The 19,645-nt window shown below is 36.8% G+C and overlaps 1 protein-coding gene across 1 annotated transcript in view; it reads left to right on the top strand.

The window, feature by feature from the left end:
- LOC116998025 (adenylate cyclase type 8-like) overlaps positions 1 to 19,645 on the top strand; it is a 118,640-nt gene that overhangs the window by 63,800 nt on the left and 35,195 nt on the right. Inside the window, exons 6-8 of the mRNA XM_033063319.1 lie at positions 8,726 to 8,884; positions 12,861 to 13,131; positions 18,488 to 18,685. Of these exons, the coding sequence (XP_032919210.1) occupies positions 8,726 to 8,884; positions 12,861 to 13,131; positions 18,488 to 18,685 (628 nt within the window). The remainder of the gene's footprint in view (positions 1 to 8,725; positions 8,885 to 12,860; positions 13,132 to 18,487; positions 18,686 to 19,645) is intronic.

Below are 19,645 nucleotides of genomic sequence, written 5' to 3'. Positions count from 1 at the left end.
GTGGATTTCAGGGGGAGACTGAAGAGGAGGAGTCTGAATTGCTTCCTATAATCCCTTTAATAAAATTAAACCACAATATAAACACAAAATAGACAGCTTTGGCTAGACTTTAGCTTGTAAACTATCTCACAGACAAACTCATAAGTACTGAGATTTTCCAGATGAACAAATTTTACCTGCTAAATTAGGTTCTTGCTTAAATTCACAAGCATTGGAAGTGTTTTAATGAAGGAATGTGTTCCCATCATGTAAATATAATTATATTGCTGTTAGATTATTGTATTTTGATGCAATTAGAATTAATAATAATCGTGTTTCAGCAGCCTGTGGGTAGAGCTTGTTTAATGAGTTACCATGACATTGGCTGACATCTAACACTCCAAGAGAGGTTTTGTCCATCTTTTTGAAATTTATGGGTTTTTACTGATATAACGTATCAATTTTTAAAATTACTGAGTTTGTCATGTGCAAATACTTTTTCTGTTGTTGTCTTCCCTAAAATACTGTTGCCTAAAATGATCATTGTCCTCTTTCCCTGGATATTTTGCTGTCCAATCTCTTTGTCTGCTTCTTGTCCAGACCTCTTTTCCCCTTTTATCTGGGCCTGTCTCATGACATACATCAGACAGTTAATGCACACTGAAGCTGCATTACTGAGCTCTTAATAGAGAAAGAATTTTACTAAAATTAATTAATGGAAAATGTAACTGAATAATGACTATGCAACAGTGATATCCAAGAAGGCTGGATTCAATTGTCACAGGCTAAATGTTGAATAAAGTAATCAATACTTTGCTTCTGGAAACCCCCCAGTGAAAGTGAAACATGACTTAGAGAATATAGAGATGAAAAAAAATCTACCTTTATTGTCAAAATTTTTTGGATACACACATCAGATCTTCTGCATTTCCTTGGTAACACCACCTGCAGACAACCCATTGTAAGCCCTTTTTCTTCTAAGACAGTAAATTTCTCTCCACCTGCTTACACATGGGGAAATCTGCAACACCCCCTGCCCTTCAGTGAACAGGGTCCTGAAGGCAGTAATCCAGTGGAAATTGTGCTCAATTTCCAGTATCTTAAATGACAGCTGCAGTCAGAGCTGTGACACCAAAGTCCATCAGGACTTGGGTCATCCATTGCAGACTAATTCAGTTCAGATTACCTCAATTTTATTTGATAATTCCAGTATCTAATTTCCTGTTATGCAATGAGGATGGTTCTTCCCCCAGGCGTTTCTGTTCAGAGTACAGGAGCCTTATGTTGCTTATCTTAATGTGTTAACACAGTTCACAGGGAGGACCAGTCCTGCCATGGAATATTAGAAATACTCCTGCTCACATTTCTGAGAGAATTTGGAGATAGATATCTCCAGTTAAGTAGATATCTCTCACAGTAAAGATGAAAAAAACTTTATAAAAGTGAGTTTTTTATCACACTGAATTTTACCATATTAAAAACATGATGGAAATGACATTTTGATGATTAGAAAATTTTTTATCATCATCAGAAGATTTCAGAAAATAAATATTTTTTAAGTCTAAAATAATAGGGAGGTGATCCAAGATATGAGAAACCATCGCTCAGCTTTGAGAGCTGCATTGAAGTTACACAGACAAACATTTCTCTCCATTGACAAGAGGTGGTTGGGAATGTTACAACAATCAGTACAACCCTTCTGGTGAGGCAGTGCCCAGAAAACCACTGTGATCTCAGGATACCATTGCTGAATGCTCATTCTATTGTCCTTGATGACTCCATGGTCAAAGGGAATAGAACAAGAATGTCAGATCCATTCATTACACAACATGTAAAATAAATCTACATGGACAGATTGTCTCGCAAGGGACTTCTGATTGTTCTCATACAGCTCATATCCATACAGCCAAATTGCTAATTTATTGTTAATTGAGACTCTACAACTTGATTTTAAGCTTGAGTCTTGCAGGTCCACTACTTCTTTTGCAGATGAAAGAAACTTTTCAGAACTCAGCAAAATAATTCATGATCATTATTTTCTCTGTAATGTTTCCTTGCATCACCATTCTTCATTAAAAATCCCTTAAAAGAAGAACTATTGTTGTTCCAATCTGTCTTCTTGTTCTTTGCTCCCTTAACTGTTGAGAACAATTAATGGGCAACTTATAACCACAGGAAGATCCCATGGAATCTGATATTTACTCCAAAGTAAAGTAGCTTTGTTCCACCACATTTTGGCATGAGAAAAAAATCCTTACACCACCTGTGCTGCAAAACCCAAGGACCTGTAAATTCTGTCTAGCTGCACCTGGAAATGTGAATTAAAGAAAAAAGGACAATCTCTTCACAAGGAGTTCTTTTATTCAGCTGGTTTTCAAATGCAGCAATAACTCTCGTGTTTAATTTTATTGTATCAATGCCTGTCTGTGCTGACTGTTGATGGAAATGGGATTCCAGTGGAAAGTTTAGTCACCAGCTGATAATGTTTCATTTTAACAATTATCGCCTAAGCTAAGTGCTTGTCAGGATAACACCACCTTCTCAAATGTCCTTATTCCCAAAATCTCTGTGACTGGGAGTAGAGAGGAAGGGAGATTTTATGAGGCTCAGCTCCTCAAGGACTCACTTTCATAGTGTAATGGAAATGGCCCAATATTTATAAGAGTGGAAATTCAAACAAACCTTTGTGCTGGTATATATGTTTGATAAATCAAGGAGTCCTGAGTTGTTCCATTTTTTGGATCATTTCCCACTAAAAGCCATCTGAAAGAGTAACTATTATGACAGAATAAACGGTCCCAGCATGCAATATAGGCTAAACTCCAGAAATTAGATAACAGCTTGTCTTCATTAAAAGTCTGTAATTAAGTACAAATATTAAGGCAAATTCATGAGAGAGGGAAAAAAAGGAAAACCAAAAAAGCCCAAACAAAATCCACAACTAAAAGTACATCAAATATTTCAGACAACTGACTACCCTGGCAGGTTTCCTGCTTTTAGCATGAAAAAACTGTTTTTAACATCATCTGTTGAGTATTAACAAAAATCATGAAATGATCAATTCTTGTTAAAGAAGTTACTCAGGTAGCAAAAAGCGACAGGACTTACTTTCATATTCTATTATTAATAAACTATTTAATTATATAATTATATATGAATATAATTCATCCAGTTCTGGATTCTCTCCACAGATTATTTCTCCCATGGTCTACAAGGTTCTGCCTATGATGCAATGAGCTCTGATTCACAGAAGAGAGGATGTTTCCACAAACCCAAAAACTAAGTCTTAACTTCACTGCTGTGTAGTGGTGGAAAAGGATCTTGTGACATACTCACAAGTTCAGCCAGCACTTTTTTGGCAATTCTTAGATTGAATTTTGGTTTCTCACTCAGACTTGATCATATTGTCACCTCCACCTACCCATTTCAGCCACTGACTCTGAATGGAGAGAACATCAGAATAGTTTTTCTTTCCCTCTTTTTGCAGTTGGATGATGATATGAACTAAACCAAGGAGAGATTTATGGGTTTGTTTATTTATTTCTGTGACCTCTTTTCTTTGAATGCACCACAAAACACAGTCAAGGCCTGATTGGAAAAATGGCATATGAGTGTATGTATATGTGTATATATGTATATATGTATATATATATATATATATATATATATGTATTCGTATATGATTATATAGATTTTTATAACATAAGTTTCTAATGAAAAAGCAAACTTCTAATAATATTGTGTACGGTGCCTTGTACTGTATTATTTTCCTGCCTCTCAGAGCAGATTGACATAAAAAAGAAGAATGCAGCAATATTAACTCTGCCATGTAGCTACAGTTTCTGCCTGAACTCAGAGCAAGTCAGTTGTATTAGTGATAGGTCTGACAATATGAAACTTCTCCAGGTAATAGTTTCTTCCTACATTAGATTCCAGTTCTAAATCCAAGGTAAACCTATCCTGGTGCTATTTTAAACTGGCCCCTTGGGGGAATACTGACATTAAATTGTAAATTCAACTTGTGTAAAGTTCATCTATGAAGTGTTACATCCCATAAGTCGCATTACCTGCACTGTATCATTCAAATTGTTCAGTAGTTTAGTGTATCCTGTTACCTGGGTTTTTTTTAAATAATGGATATCTCCTTCACAGGCATGACACAGTTCCCAGAGCCACACTGAAAAGATCACTTACCTCACTTCATCTACTATCTTGTCATGTCTGTACCAAAAAGCATTTGCATTCCTTTAGGAACATTCGATAATTCTGTTGAGTCCAACCAAAACGTTCCCTATATAACTGAACCTTATGGTCAAAGTTCAGTTCAGCCAGCAGGAGACACAGGAGATCACTTGTCCATTCTTCTGCTCACAGCAGTCAGCTGAGACCCTTACTTGCTTCAACCAGAATAGAAAGACTTTCATATTTCACCTGCATGATGATGACAATGACCATGTCTTGATGGGTAAATTGAACAAGCCCAGAGAATTTTAGCCATCACTATGAAAAAGTGGAACAGACTGGCCAACTCCGCTCTTCTGAAATTGTTTTGCTTCCAAACCAGGCAGTTGCATTCGAATTACCTATTAGAATGGTCTTCATCACATGCAAACTGTTGAACCTGGGAACAGATTGTGAAAGGGCTTGTTGAGAATGAAAAAGCATTCTGGGGTTAGTTTAAGTATCTCAAAGCATAGACATAACCTTGCACAGAGGCAGTCAGTGTGTCACTCTCAATCAGCAGGGCCTGAATTCCAGGGCACTCAGATTTTTAACAGCTACAGAAAAGGCTGAAAAGGAAATGTCTGACTTTTGGCTACCTTCTTCATGCAAATAAAAAAGGTTTCAATTAGCACCACAAAAATCAAATACTCATCAAAGAATGCTGACCAGAAGGAAAGGACTAGATCCAATTAAAATCACTGAATTTTTTTATCTCTGGCTAGGCTGAAATGAGATGAATGGCAAGAATAACATCAGTCACAGTTACCTCATCCTGGATAAGATATCAAAGCACTTGTGAGGCACAGAGGGCTGCTTTATAGATCATCAATAATGCATTCATGCATGTCCTTTGTCAGCGTATCTGCAGAGAGCCAGAAAAGTTGGAAAAAATACATTTTTTTAATTAGAAGCTTCATTGACAGTTGAATAAATTTAGGAGAGAGAAGAACTAAATGTGGAATACCTTTGTAAAGCTTTTGTAAAATGGTCTCTCTTAATTTTTTATCTCTATGTTTTTTATCTCATACATGCTATTATTTCTGAGAATTTTTTTCTCAATAAGTTAGAACCTCCACCATTGATGAAGGTGATCCCGGCTTTGCTATTTCAGGCTTTGTTTTTCCTGTACCTGTATGCAAACAAGACCTCCTAAAGTATGTGGTAGGCTGACTGCTAGGGAGTTGGATTTGACCATAATTAGGTCCCTTTCTGTACATAACCCAGAAGTCTTTTTCAACCCACATCACTCCCAATTTTAAATAAAAAGAATAATTAAAATTTCATTACTTTTTACATACTTACAAATCACCTCACTTTTAAACGTTTTAGTCTTTGCAGAGAAATTTTTAAATAAAGTGAACCATTTATTTTTTGTTCAATTTAGTATCTTACAACAAAACTTTTACGAAGACTATTGTTTCCACAACAGGTTCTCAACAGTTCTGCTTTCAGTCTTGTGTTGCAAATACTAAAGTAGTTTGAGTGAGACAGGATCACTCTTGTGCTTGGATTCATGTCCTGCACAGGGCTGTTTAAACATATTTCAGCTGCCTGTGGCTTCATGCAATCAGGTTCCCTTCTGCATTTTCCCACTTATCAACATAAAGCACACTGCTGTGCATGGCAAGAGGAGGATGCAGACAGAGCCCTGCATGAGCACCAGCACTGCAGCAGAGAAGCAGAATATTCCTCAGCCAAAGGCTGCAGGCAGGAAGCCAAATCCACTCTGTCTGCTGATGAGATCAAATAACCTGAGTGGCACATAAAGAGCTGCTGGGAGACTGTGAAAGACAGATAAAGCAAGGGGGAGAGGACCTTGGTTAGTGTCTGCAGTTCCCTACAGGATGTGGTGTGGGCAGGACAGCCCTGTGAGGTTTTGGACAAATGAAGAAGTCCTGTGTGGCTGATGGAGGGTGCCAAGGCCTTCTCAGGCCATCACCACATTTTTATGACATAGGAAAAGTTAAATCAGCAATTCTTAAGTGAACACTCTGGAAATAGAGGGACACATTGCTCAGTTGCACCATCATTTGTACCTGGTCTCTCCCTGTGGGTGTTAGTTCTCACATAAGATACAAATACAAGACCACAATTTACAGGAACAGAATAGAATTAGAACAGAATAGAATAGAATAGAATAGAATAGAATAGAATAGAATAGAATAGAATAGAATAGAATAGAATAGAATAGAATAGAATAGAATAGAATAGAATAGAATAGAATAGAATAGAATAGAATAGAATAGAATAGAATAGAATAGAATAGAATAGAAAAGCTATTTTGGAAGGGGTCTATGGTGACCACCTAGTCCAACTGCCTACCAATTCAAGGGTCACCAAAATCAAAGCATGTTAAGGGCATTGTCCAAATGCCTCTCGATCATGGGCTTGGGGCATCAATCACCTCAGCAGAGAGCCTGTTTCACTCTTGGCCTCAGCCATGGCAAAGAAATGTTCCCTAATGCCCAAGCTGAACCTCCACTGATGTAGCTTTGAGTTATTCCCATGCATCCAGTCACTGGAAGCCAGGAAGGAGAGCTCAGCATCTCCTTTGCCCCTTCCTCACCTCAGGAAAGTGTTAAAGAGCAACAAGGTCACACCTCAGCCTCCTCTTCTCTAATCTAGACAAACCTAGAGCCTTCAGCTGCTTGGCACTGGACATGACAGTCAGTAAAACAGAAATGAAATTGGTAAAATAGCATGTGTGTCTACATATGTATAGAGAAAGATTACATAAATATAGGCTATTAAAACATTTTGTTAAACTTTAGCCCTTCTTATTGACTGCATTTTTAAATAAAAAGCTTTTTGCTCAATTATTCCACTAGATACAATTATCTTCTATTTCAAGATAAAGAAATCAGATGTAAAATGAGAAATAATTGTCTTAGTCTGAATAAAGGAAAAGGCAGACTGGGGAAACAATTGTGATGAGTTATGTGATAATTGCCTGACAGTTCTGAGTGTCAGTTTAGATATTTTTGTAAGATATAAAAATTCTTCTAAATAGATTAAAATCTCAGTGATATCACTTCTATTAGCTGTTCTCACAACACTTACAGTGCTTCAGTGTGGAGGATTTGTTGCAAATCCCATCTTCCAGAGACAGGTAATTGTTTGTTTAATTTTGGTATTTCAAGCCCTCTTGCTGGTATGCAATGAAGAAATTTGTAAATGAAAACTATAAGCTCTAAGTATAAGAACACAGATAAATCCCTTCCCAAAGTTTCTCTTTCTTCTTTTTATGATTAACTATTTCAAACCATTTTCTCTTAGATATCTGAAATATGTTGGCTTCCTGTTGTTATAAGTAGGCCTTGTAGGCAAACTACTACTATGAGACTTGTCATACGTCTGCCTTTCTCCAAGTTTTCATAATATGAAGGGAAGAGCAATAAAGATGAATTTCTTATTTTCAATTTTTCACATTTTTGTGCAACCAGTTTCTCTCCATTTTTGAACTGTTTGGTTTGTTTTTTTTCCCCTTACAAACTGAGCTGATGCTCTGTTGCAACAATGAAAGCTCGAGTATTGAATGCAGTGAGCAATTTACCCTTTTCTCCTCTGCAGAGGGTCTGTCAAGGTCATTGCTGAGGCTTCTGAGGAAACTGTAGTTAACTTCAGAGCAGTGAAATAGAGCTGTTTACTCTTTGTCTGCTCTGTGGTGTGATCTTGCTGTGCTTTATTGACTTCAGTGACTGTAGAGATGAGGCCTTTACAGAGACACAGCAGGTTTGTGGACCAGCAGTAGCAATGTGCTTTTCCTATCCTGAGCACACAATTTAAAGATTAATGAACACAAACTCTAATACTATTTCTGGTGCAAACAGTTATTGTCAGAAAAATAGAAGAGGAAAAGCAGTCTCTTAACAAATATGTTCATATATGTTTATTTTTGAGAGGTGAAATGGTCTTCACCCCACAGAATGGACAAAACTGAATTTAAGCTCACATGGCTATCATGACAGAGAAAATGGTGTTCTGGCCAACTCTAATGAAAATAATTAATCATTTGACAAAAAGTAACTCTGGAAAATCCCAATCAATAAAATAACTATTTTTTAAAAAATTAAAATTAGCAAAAAATACACAAGAATATTAAAGATTAGACAGGTTTGATGAAAATAGTTCCTGTTCCTGAACCGTCCATTTTGTTCCTGACTGTTTCATACTGATCCTTTTATAATTCCAAGCTAAAGCACTCAATAATCCAACAAAATACTTTCACTCAGACATCTTTTTCACTCTCTATCTTTCCCTTTCTATCTAATTGGAATGATAAGTGTGCCACTGAGCCATGCATGCAATTAACTGCTTAATGATAACCTGGCTTTTAGAATAATTTTATCACAACTCCTACCTTTGCTATTTAGAAAGTTCTCTCTTAATTTACAGGCTAGACTGCACCTTACAGCTAATTGACATCGTATTTTACACCATACCCTTTTCAAAATAATATGGAAAATTGTGGCATATATTTTCATAAGTCTGGTCTTCTCTCTTTATGTGTTTTGTTTAACAGATATGTCAGATCAAGAACAAAGCATGACATTGACATGAGAATAGGGATTCATTCTGGATCTGTTCTGTGTGGAGTGCTGGGCCTGAGGAAGTGGCAGTTTGATGTCTGGTCATGGGACGTGGACATTGCAAACAAACTCGAGTCGGGTGGAATTCCTGGGTAAGGCAAAGTGAATTTCCCACAGTCAGAGAACACTGCCAGCACATTACACTGGTAACCTTGCCAAGAGATTAACTGTTTTACGTAGTTTCATCAACTATGACCTTTTTTTTTGCTATATTGCAGTTGGCAAGGATCAGTGAGGCTGTAGCCAAAAAAAGGTAGAAATGGTCAGCTTGTAGCACCATTTGGAAAGACAAGACAAAAATCTTTATTTTTCTTTGTCAGCCTCGATTTTCTGAAAAAGATCAGTTTTTGTTTTCAGCCTGCATAGTCCTCAGAGGTAGCCCAAATTTCCCAGTGAGGTGTTGACCATTCACGAGATTTTCCAGGCTTCATTCTCTCACCTCTGTCATTCAAACTATTCTACAAGGCACAAAGCTATAATTTGTTTTATTTTGTAATGTACAAAATGTGGGAAGAATTATGTGTTCATAGGTCAATATGCTAATAACAAGTTGTTATGAACAGCAGGCTCTCTAGGAAGTCTTTTGAATAATTTGATGCTTTAGTAGATGTTTTGAGATATTTATCTTGACCTGTCTATATGTGAAAATGTATGGTTTTCTACAAAAAAAAAAAGCCTAGTTTTTTTCTGTGTCTGAGTGTCTGATATGGCTGATTCACCTGAAAGTTGCATGTTATTTCTGTCTGATATGGCAAATATATCCTGCTAGTTTGCAAGCTACAAATCCTAAATTTGAATTAACAGTAGTGATTGCAGGAATCTTCTGTTCACTTTCAGTTCCACCTGCCACTGATGAAAGATGTAGAAAAGATCACATAGACGATTCCAATTTTAGCCATGGAATTTAGAAACAATAGCAGCAGACATCTTTATGTGGAAAAAAGTCTAAGTGGTGCTGTCACCTTGAATGACAGGGATTTTAAGTCATCAAAACTGAGTCATGTGCTGTCCTCCTTACACACACATCAGGATCTGTCAGTGCTGTCATGTTCCCGGGAAACTGGAAGGAAATTTGCTTCATGTGTTGTAAATGCAGGCCCCTTCCACAGTTCTAAATAGTAAACCCTTATTCTAATATATATTCTTGGAATTAGCAGAAAAGGAAATTCTGCATGCTCTGAGAGCAGTACTCTGCATATGTCACCCGTGTAGAAAATTTCAGAAAAAAATTCATTGCCTGCTGCTTACCCAATGCAAAAGCCACAGGTAACTTAAAGGATGCTTTGTTCACATGAGTAAATTGTTCATCTAAGTTTCACCCTCCACACCTGCAAAAAGTGGAGTCTATTGCTGTTAATGTGTGCAAGTCATGAATAACCCAGAAAATGCACAGCCTTGCTGTAGATAAAAAACCTGGCAGGTTTTCAGTCTGTCAGAGCAGAGTGATTTCCTGGATATCAGTGTGCCAGCAGAACAAAGCCTGTATGTGACAGCAATGAACCAAGTCCCTCAGAATAGTGATTTACATCAGAGTTTCCTAGTGTGCAGAGCAGATTTAATAGAGCAGTTAAGCTCATTTCAGCCTCTCCTTATTTCTCCCTGCCACCAGCATTCAAATCCCCCTCCTTGCTGTAATACTGAGGTCATTCCCATTCCTAGAGCAGCTCCACCCAGGAAAGCTGCCCTGGGGTTTTGAGCAGTCCTGCTCTCACAGTATAAAACAAGAGCAAAGATGAACTGCAGCATTTTCCTGAGGGCATAGTGGAGAGAGGCAGCTGAGGGTGGGAAACATCCTTTCACCCAGTCAGAGAGCAGGAAAGCAGGGACTCAGCTCTGCCCCTCGGTGCCTGCATGTTCCCTGAGCACCCACGAGCATGGGTGAGGCAGGGAGGGATTGCACCTGACAGGAGCATCAGCCAACAGCCCAGCTGCTGGGGGATAAGGCAGCTAAGACCACTGAGAAAACATGCTAATTTCTGGTTTTCTGGGAGTAAAAAATGTGTCCACAACACCTGTGAAGGAAACCTTGTAAGACCCTACAGTGTTATTTCAGTGACATTCTTCTGCCAGGATCCCATTTTCTAACAGTCTTTACTTAGTGTATGTAAGTATTAATCTCCAGCACTGACTTGCATAAATTCTAGGCAATAATAAATTTTCAATGATGTCTCAATGACAGGTATCAATTAACACTTTAGGCCTGATATGCTTTCAAGAGTAGGTCAGGCAATATTTTGACTTCATTACTCAGGTTCCCAATGTACTGCATTTGTATAAAATTAAAAGATATCTCTTCACATTTTAAGGGTTTTTTTTAAGCAAGCAGTACAAAAAGTGAAGCCACAAAATACTTACAATCTGAAAAGTATTTATTAATATTTGGCCCATTTAAAGACATTACATTAATACCTATCTCCATATTCTGCTTAAAGCTGTTATCATATCTGTAATAAAATCCATATTTCATGACTCTATAACTCATCCTTCCTAAATATTAGTTGAACCCAAAGAGAGAGAGAGTCATCTTGGCAACTAGAGTATCACTTCCTCTTTCTTTCCTTTCTCCTTTTGTTTTAGGTTAGTACTTACATAAATTTAGCATATTTAGATGTCTTTGAGCTTGGAAACACATCATCTTTCTGAGAGGTCATATGCTTTGCTGTTTAAGTCCAGGCCAAAAGTTGCTTATATTTGAGGAACATTTTTACTGGGCTTTGTCATGACTTTTGCTATTTTTCACTACAAAATTCTACTAATCTCTGCAATCATTATAACAGCATGAGTTTAGAAAAAGAAAGTTGTACAAAACCTGGGAAGAAGCAGGGAAGTTGATACAGCTTAAGAAATGGCTGGGATACAAATTTTTGATCTTTTAATTAGATGTTGAGATTTACAGTTGTTGGAATTGAACAGTTTGTGCCAAGTTCTGATACTCCTGGGCACTTCACACTGCTTAAATACAACCAACACTTGATTTTCTAGCAATGCATACGCATCATATATATGCCCTTATAGTCTTTTATTCCATCAAAATATTATGCAATTCAATTCTCTATTGGCACCCTTTGAGTTGCAGAAGAAATTTCCCAAGGGGCATGCTAAAACCATTTTCTTCACAGGAGGAAGCCAAATTGTGGTGCCTGAGAAAAGAAACTTAGCAAAGGTCATCAAGAAAAGATCAAGAATTTTAGCTCACTCTGAATATTAGGAATCTGTATGCAAGTCTGTCCTTCAGAAAGTGAGACACTCGAAGTTTAAAAAATGAGCTGGTTGGAAGGGTCACTACAACTGTTTTCTTGGGTTAGATAAATGCCTGATGAGCAACTCTTACTGCATTCATGATGCTGCATTGTACAGTGTAGCATAGCTGACCACACTGAGGTGTCTGCAATTTTCCTACATGCAGGAACTTGATCCCTTAAAAATATTTTAGCTGGAAGACATACAAATTCCTATCATATAGTTGCAAAATTTGAGCTCTTTTGCATTTAATCTCTTAAATTCAACTTTACTTCGACCAAACTTATGGAACTCATTGCTTAGTCTTAATAGAAATGATTACGTAGCTTACCTTTGCATACTTTCCCTATTTCCCTAATTCACTTCAGGTGCAATCAGACCACTAATTTCAAATGTTTAAGCTACCTCAGGAAACTGAAGGAAATTAAAGACCTTCACATAAACTATTCTAATACTTACCATTTATTTTTTTTCTCAACACACTTCCCTGAAGTACCATTTTCATTCACTGAGAATAGGATTTTACTTGGGAAGATCTCCCAATAAGCTATTAACTATGAGCAAAGGCATCAGTTGTGAATGTCAGTGTTTTTCCTGTGACAGAACTTTGTGCATTAATGCCATTTTATTGATGTAAACATATCTTGAGATTACTTGACCACGAATAAATTCATGTTTTTAAATGTACTATTTAATTTTCATTGTTTGCAATGGAAAACCTTGTCTTTATCCGTGATGTTAAACGATATACGGAGTTCAAAACCTCCTTCTGACCTATGTGTAGTAGAGCACAATCAGTATTTGCTACTACTTATTTCACTTATGCAGGAGGATTCACATCTCCAAAGCCACTCTGGACTGCCTGAACGGGGATTATAAAGTTGAAGAAGGGCACGGCAAAGAGCGCAATGAATTCCTGAGGAAACATAACATTGAGACTTATTTAATTAAACAACCTGAGGAGAGTCTGTTGACTTTACCTGAAGATATTGTGAAAGAGGCTGTCAGCTCCTCTGACAGGAGAAACAGTGGAGCTACGTTTACCGAAGGATCCTGGAGCCCTGAACTTCCATTTGATAACATAGTGGGAAAACAAAATGTAAGTCAAACTTCCTTCAATGTCATTGAGATGAACGCATGATTGAGTGCACTTCAATAATGGAGGCCTCAGAGGAGACAAATTCATCTTTAACCTTTATTCTAGCATGTACTGTAACAGCAGAGGATTGAACAAACTGTTTCAAGGCAGAAAAAAATCGCATATCTAAACTGGGAAAATGCCAGTGTAACAGAGATTTTGGATTCATTGTGTTTTCCCTTTTTCCCAACTGAAATCAAATACTGCATAGCTTAGTTTTAATTTAACTCCTTCACAAAGAAGTAATTAAAAATAAAGGTAATGTTACTAAATCAGCTGGAACATTCTAGTCAGAGTGCATATCTCATTGCATAGCTTCGCTGTAGAGCCATCAAATTAAAGGGATGAGGGAAAGGATGCTTTGCCAGAGGAAAAAGCCTAAAGTAGTTTATTGATATCTGAGAAAAGGAAAAAACCAAAAAGGAGCACCTTGTGAAATCAAGTTCTTCATTTCTCACCTTTTTAACAAAAAAATTAAAAACTCATACTCTAAGATATAATTAAGGTTTACTGGCAGATGAATTAGATTCTAAAGACATCTGTAGCTCAATAGAAATAAGAGATAATAGCAACTTCTCCTGATCAGATGTTTTTCCAAAAGCACTGCATGGCTTATTGCCAGCAACCTGGGAACCAACAATTCTTGTATGGTAAAAAAATCGTTTTATGAAGTCTGCTTGTTTAGAGGAATTAAAGATAGAAAGGTTAAAATGCCCTCAGACTCCACTCTTCTCACTGCACTTGAAAGATTGATGAGTCTTTATGAAGCAAGGTCAGCTGAAGCTTTCTTTCATTTTCTTTGGGGGATCTGTAATGACGTGATATCCTTTCTTCTGCTGCACATCCTTATTCCTACTTGTCTGAACTGTCTGTTGAACCTCAAGCATTGTTGTGTGGAGGTCTTGCTTCTGTCAACCGTCTTCTGCTTCTTACAAATGTGCTCAGAAGTGATAAAATTTCACAATCAATCAGCCCACAGCAGTGTCTTCATCTCTTCAAACTGGATTTGAGCATGGCACAGTTTGCTGTTATATAAAACACCTGTTTTATATATTCTCTGTACATCTGTGTATCTGCATGTTCACTGCCTTACAGCATCTCTGTATTTTGTTGACCTGTCTCTATATTGTCATTTCATTAGGAGTAGAGATATGGTGCATGCTGCTGTGAATATCTTCTGGTCTCTCTCTATTTCTTTCCCTTTAAGATATTCCACTTTCTATAGTAAAAAAAAAAATCTATGCAGAGTAGGCTCTCATTTTGTTGATCATTTTCTCAGCTAAACATGACCTTGATGCTAACAAAGAACAAACTAAAGGATTAGTGGATTTATCCAATTACTGGTCAACTCCTGCCCAGTACTAGTAAAAAGGCCTTGAAAGTAATTGAAATAGGCATAGCTTAACAGTTCCTTCGAAACATTTTTTTTCTTATGGCAACAAGCAATCTACTTTTAGAACAGTTTTTCACTGTTTTTTTAAAGAATTTGAAGCGGTGTTGGGAAAAGCTGTAATTTTATATTACACAGTTTTACAATAAGCCTTTCAGTGGAGACAAGATTTTAAAAATCTGCTGTTCCATGTATGATTCAATTATTATGTAATTTTTAATTTACAGCTGAGACAATAGGCAGTATTGCTCATAAATAATGCATTTTAGCTAAAAGATTCAGATGATAGATTTAAATTATACTAGGATGTAGTAGCTTTTTCCAGAGGTGTGTCAGTCTTGGACAGAATAAGCATTTAATAACACTAATTAAGCAGCTTAAAGGTCACTGCCAGCAGCAGGCTTTGAGAATTGTAGTAGCAGCAACCCAGCAATGAATCACTCTGTATGTTTGAATATTTGCCAATAGAATTTAAATTACTGCTTTACCCAATATAAATTACAACAAAATTTGAGCAACTGATCACATGTATCTTACTTTTGACTCTAGTTATGTTAGAAAGCGTGTGAAAAGAAATCTCTGGGGTGTTCTAAAGCCAAACTCAGATTTATCCCAATCCATACTCATTACCTCAAACTTATGTTCTATGAGCAACCTGAATCAGTGAACTGCAAATGTGTTTATGTAAGAAAAAAATAACCACTTTTTATGCAGGCAGTCACAGAAATTAGCAAAATCTACACCTGTCTACAACCCAGTTATCACTTCATGCTCTTGCTCTGATCATGAGGTAAGCCAAGGGTGGAAGCTCCTGTCTGAAATTCAGACATGCACACTATAAATGGAGGTTTCTGTTATTGAAACAAGTGTCTGGGCTTCTTTATTATGGCAAAGAAAATTGGACAGAAATTATTTTACTTCCAGAGAATAAATGCCTCCTCCTCTAGAATGAATTAATGGCTATTTAAGTTGGATTTCTTCCATGTACCTTACAAAAGGAGGAGTTGAAAGCATAACATGGTCACTTTATGTGCTGGTGGAGGCACCTGATGGGCCTGTCAGGATGTGAATTAGGAAAAACAGCATATTAAAATGTCTGTCTTCTATAGGTGTACCTTAGTAGTGACTGCAGTGAAACTTAACAGTGAGCACAGAAATTACAGCAAAAGACTGCCCAGGTGACAGACAAGTCTAAACAAAAGGGTGGAATTCAGTTCCTTCCAAAACCTGATGCTTGCAGTATGGAAAAAATAATCTGAAACCTTCCAAAGGTTTTCTAAACGGCACAAATTAAAAGTTTCCCTCCTTGTTGAGAGCAGGACGCTTGGACTTTTTGCAGGAAAACTTCCCAGGAAGGAAGTAAAATCTAATCTATGCTACCTATAAAGTCTCTATAAAATGTGTCTAAAGTTGGAGTTTTATTATTTGTTTGTTTTAATTCATCTTCTTTCAGTTTCAGATGCAAGTTTGGCTAGGCTTTTTATTGCTTTTTTTTAACAGAACTTTTTTGTTTGTTCTTGTATGATGAATGGTTAATGTCAGCATCAGAAAACTTCAAAAGCCCATTGCAGAATTCACAACTGTGTCTTCCATAGAGCTTCTCTCAAAAGTGTAGGAGAGATAATAGGAAGAATCAATATTTCTTTGTGTTTGAATAAAGAAGTCTTAAAAGATGCAGAGCAAATAGAGGGATAAGAGACAAAATGTGGTTAGAAGTTATTCCTGAGACAATAATTTGCATGATGTTTTTTCATTGGTTTTATTTCTAAATCCAGGGAAGCTGTTTTCTTAAGTATGTGCATGTATGCAAAGGAGAGAAAACAATGAAACACAAATATGAATTTCTTTGTTATTTTGGGAATATAAATGCAAATTCAGAGTCAATTTTTGCAAAATACTACAGGCACCATGGCCATAGTGGTGATATTATGTCATGTTCATCTACCATGACTTATAAAACACTTCATACATTCAGCAAGGAGACAAGCCTTCATATCAATCACAGATTAAAACGGAATTTTAACCAAAACATAGTGCTTATCAGGATTAACTAAGATTATTTTCCTAATATAAATAAAACAAAATGCATATCAAAAACCTTAGGGACATTCTCCACCCTCGTTTCCAGTGCAGAAGCAGAAATACAAGATAATTCTGAGGAATCAATTTACACACCACCATCTGATGTGATCTTATCCTTTAACAGGGACTTCAAACACACTCATACCCTTTCTGCCACCAAAAATTGACAAAAGCTTTTCTTCCTAGCTCATTTTAAAAGAGATAGGAGTATTTAAACTAAAATATTGTCACAGTGTGTAATAATACAGCATTTATCCACTTGCCTTGATTGTTTTCTCCAAGGCCAATATATAAATTCAGACATATCTGAAACCTAAGGATGAGAAAAATTTCTTTGATGCTTTTGATGCTATTTTTTTCTCCTAATATTGATGATACTGATTTGCTAGACAGAAGAAGGGAGGATTCGAGCAAAGTGTCTTCCCAAACCTTCTCTACTGAAGTCCTTTCTCTACTAGAGAAACAGGAAAACTGCTTTTCACTTAAACAGAGAGATTTCAGTCCTGACATGCTTTTCTGCCTGTATTTTGAGATCTTAAATTACTGATAGTAACATGGAAAATGAAATACTATCTGTGACCATGGAATCCATGGACTTGGTTTTAGGATTGTAAGGACAGTTGTCACCTGGGCTTTGGCAGTGGGTACCTGAGACCCTTCCTGTGTTTTAATGTGTTGTCCAAGATTCATTGGAATATGTTTGTTGACTCTAGTTTGAATATCAACAAGGGAAACCTGCATTTGCCCAATGTAAGCCTGTGATACAAAAGAATTGGCTTTCCAGGGGCATCTGGTGACAAAACATTCTAAGCTCCTGTTTCAACAATGCTCAATAGGAGATAGAGCTGAAGATCTTTTCAGGAAGGACCTATGGAATAACTTTCCTCAGGCAGAATTTTATTTTCCACCCATAATAATGCTGAAATGTCTTATGCTATGATGTATGAAGTTTCACATCCTTTCCATTCATTAACATTTCTTAACCCTTGGGAATATTACAGTAGTAGAGTTTATTTTCCCATTCAAGTGGGAAAGAGCTGCTTCACTGTGGTTTGTTCCATGAAACGGCACCATGAGATGGGAATGAATTATTCTCTTTATGAAAGCAAACTAACTCTTTGCTGAAGATGAAACACCCTTCATACTATATCTGCTAGATTTCCTTTGTGAAGCAAAAGTACTTTTATTTTTTCCTTTGATTAGTCATTGAAATACCAAAGGAACAATGCATTTGAGATGATATTTTAAATAATAATATGAATTACAGTTACATTAAATCATATAGCCTAACTGTAATCTAGATTGGCTAAAATACAGCAGTAGTGAAGAAGAACATATTATCTGAAAACCCATGCTGAAGTAATCAGAAATGTCACCTTCTTCACTCCTGACTAAGTGATCTGTTCCTTAACTACACACATCCAGTAACTTTGAGATAAGAAAAACTTCATTACTTCTGTTTTGTGGGTTTTGTTTTATATGGCTTCCATTCTTATTTATTAAAACACACCATTGATTCAGATACCCTGCTGTGATTTTGGTGTGTGTTCTCCCCTCCTGCATGCTTGAATAATTCAAGATCAGATTTGGAAAGCGGAATAAAGTCCTAATGCTCAGTGCAGCAACAAACTTTCTAGCCTGTAAAAAAGAAGGCATTGAAATGCTCCCCTTAATGTTCTGTATGTGTTTAGAGGAACAGACTTATTATTTTACATTTCTACAGATTTCATTGGATTAATTGCATGGAATGCTGTAATGGTTTGCAATGCAACATGAACTAAAACATTGCACTTTTAACCCAAGGGGACCAGCAGGTTTATTCTGTTTGCATGTGCTTTCCCCTAGACTCTGGCTGCCCTAACAAGAAATTCAATAAATCTGCTTCCAAACCATCTTGCACAAGCTTTGCATGTCCAGTCTGGGCCTGAGGAAATTAACAAGCGAATAGAGCACACCATCGACTTACGGAGTGGCGATAAGTTGAGAAGAGAGCATATCAAGCCTTTTTCACTGATGTTTAAAGACTCCAGCCTGGAGCATAAGGTAGCTGGGGCTTGGTAGCTGCATTGTTCACAATTCAAATTGTAATAAATGTTCACTGAAGTAGAGAAGCTGTAGGTTCTGGCTTCTGTTGTTTTTTTCTTGCTTTGTTTTCCTTTTTCATTTGGTTTCAGTTTTCAGCAGGTGGGGCTGAGCTAGAGTTCACATACAGTGACACGATGCAGGTGTTATAATACTGAAAAGATTTCATCTTGTTGTTGGAAAATATGTTCAGTGAGCAAACTCAGTTTCTGAAAACAATAATCACTGGCCAGGTTGAACTTGGTATCGAGTACAAGCAGTTTTTGTCAGATGACAGGTTGCTTTGGCACCAAATATGATTGAGCATATAAATACATTGACATTTCTATTCAATAAATACATATCTATATTTATATAGATATGTTCCTTCCATTTAGTCATAGAATCCCTCTGATGTCCTCTGTGCAGCTGCAATATTTATTTGAAGTCAACAGTAATTTTTCAACTCTCTGTTTTAAACATCCTTCTTTAAAAACCTGTTTCTAAGAGCTAAATATGGTTCATGTCTTTGTTGCTTCTCAACAGCAATATGATCTCATTAACTTCCCTTTCAGGCTCCATCCAGATGTAAGTTATAAGTTTTAAAAGATAAGATAATCAGAGAACACTCCTTGAAAGCTGATGGCACAGGGAGAGGTTGCCCAGATCTCAAATAATTTCATTGACTTTCATTGATAATTTCATATGTTATGACAGTGCAGCAACAGCAAGTCTGCAATACTATGTGCACTTGTCTGAAAGGAAATAAAAATAGTGAGGAATTGGAAGCATGGAGGCCCACAATTCCATCATCACTCTAACTTCCACTGGAAAACAGATATTTTTACTTGATTTATGAGAGACTAGTCCTCAGGAAGATTTTTATCAAGACAACTGGAAAAGAAAAATTCTGCTTAAAGTATATCTAAGCCCATATTGCAC

Source organism: Catharus ustulatus, chromosome 1, assembly GCF_009819885.2.
Source record: "Catharus ustulatus isolate bCatUst1 chromosome 1, bCatUst1.pri.v2, whole genome shotgun sequence".
Lineage (NCBI taxonomy): Eukaryota > Metazoa > Chordata > Aves > Passeriformes > Turdidae > Catharus > Catharus ustulatus.
This window is presented reverse-complemented; position numbering and strand designations above follow the sequence as displayed.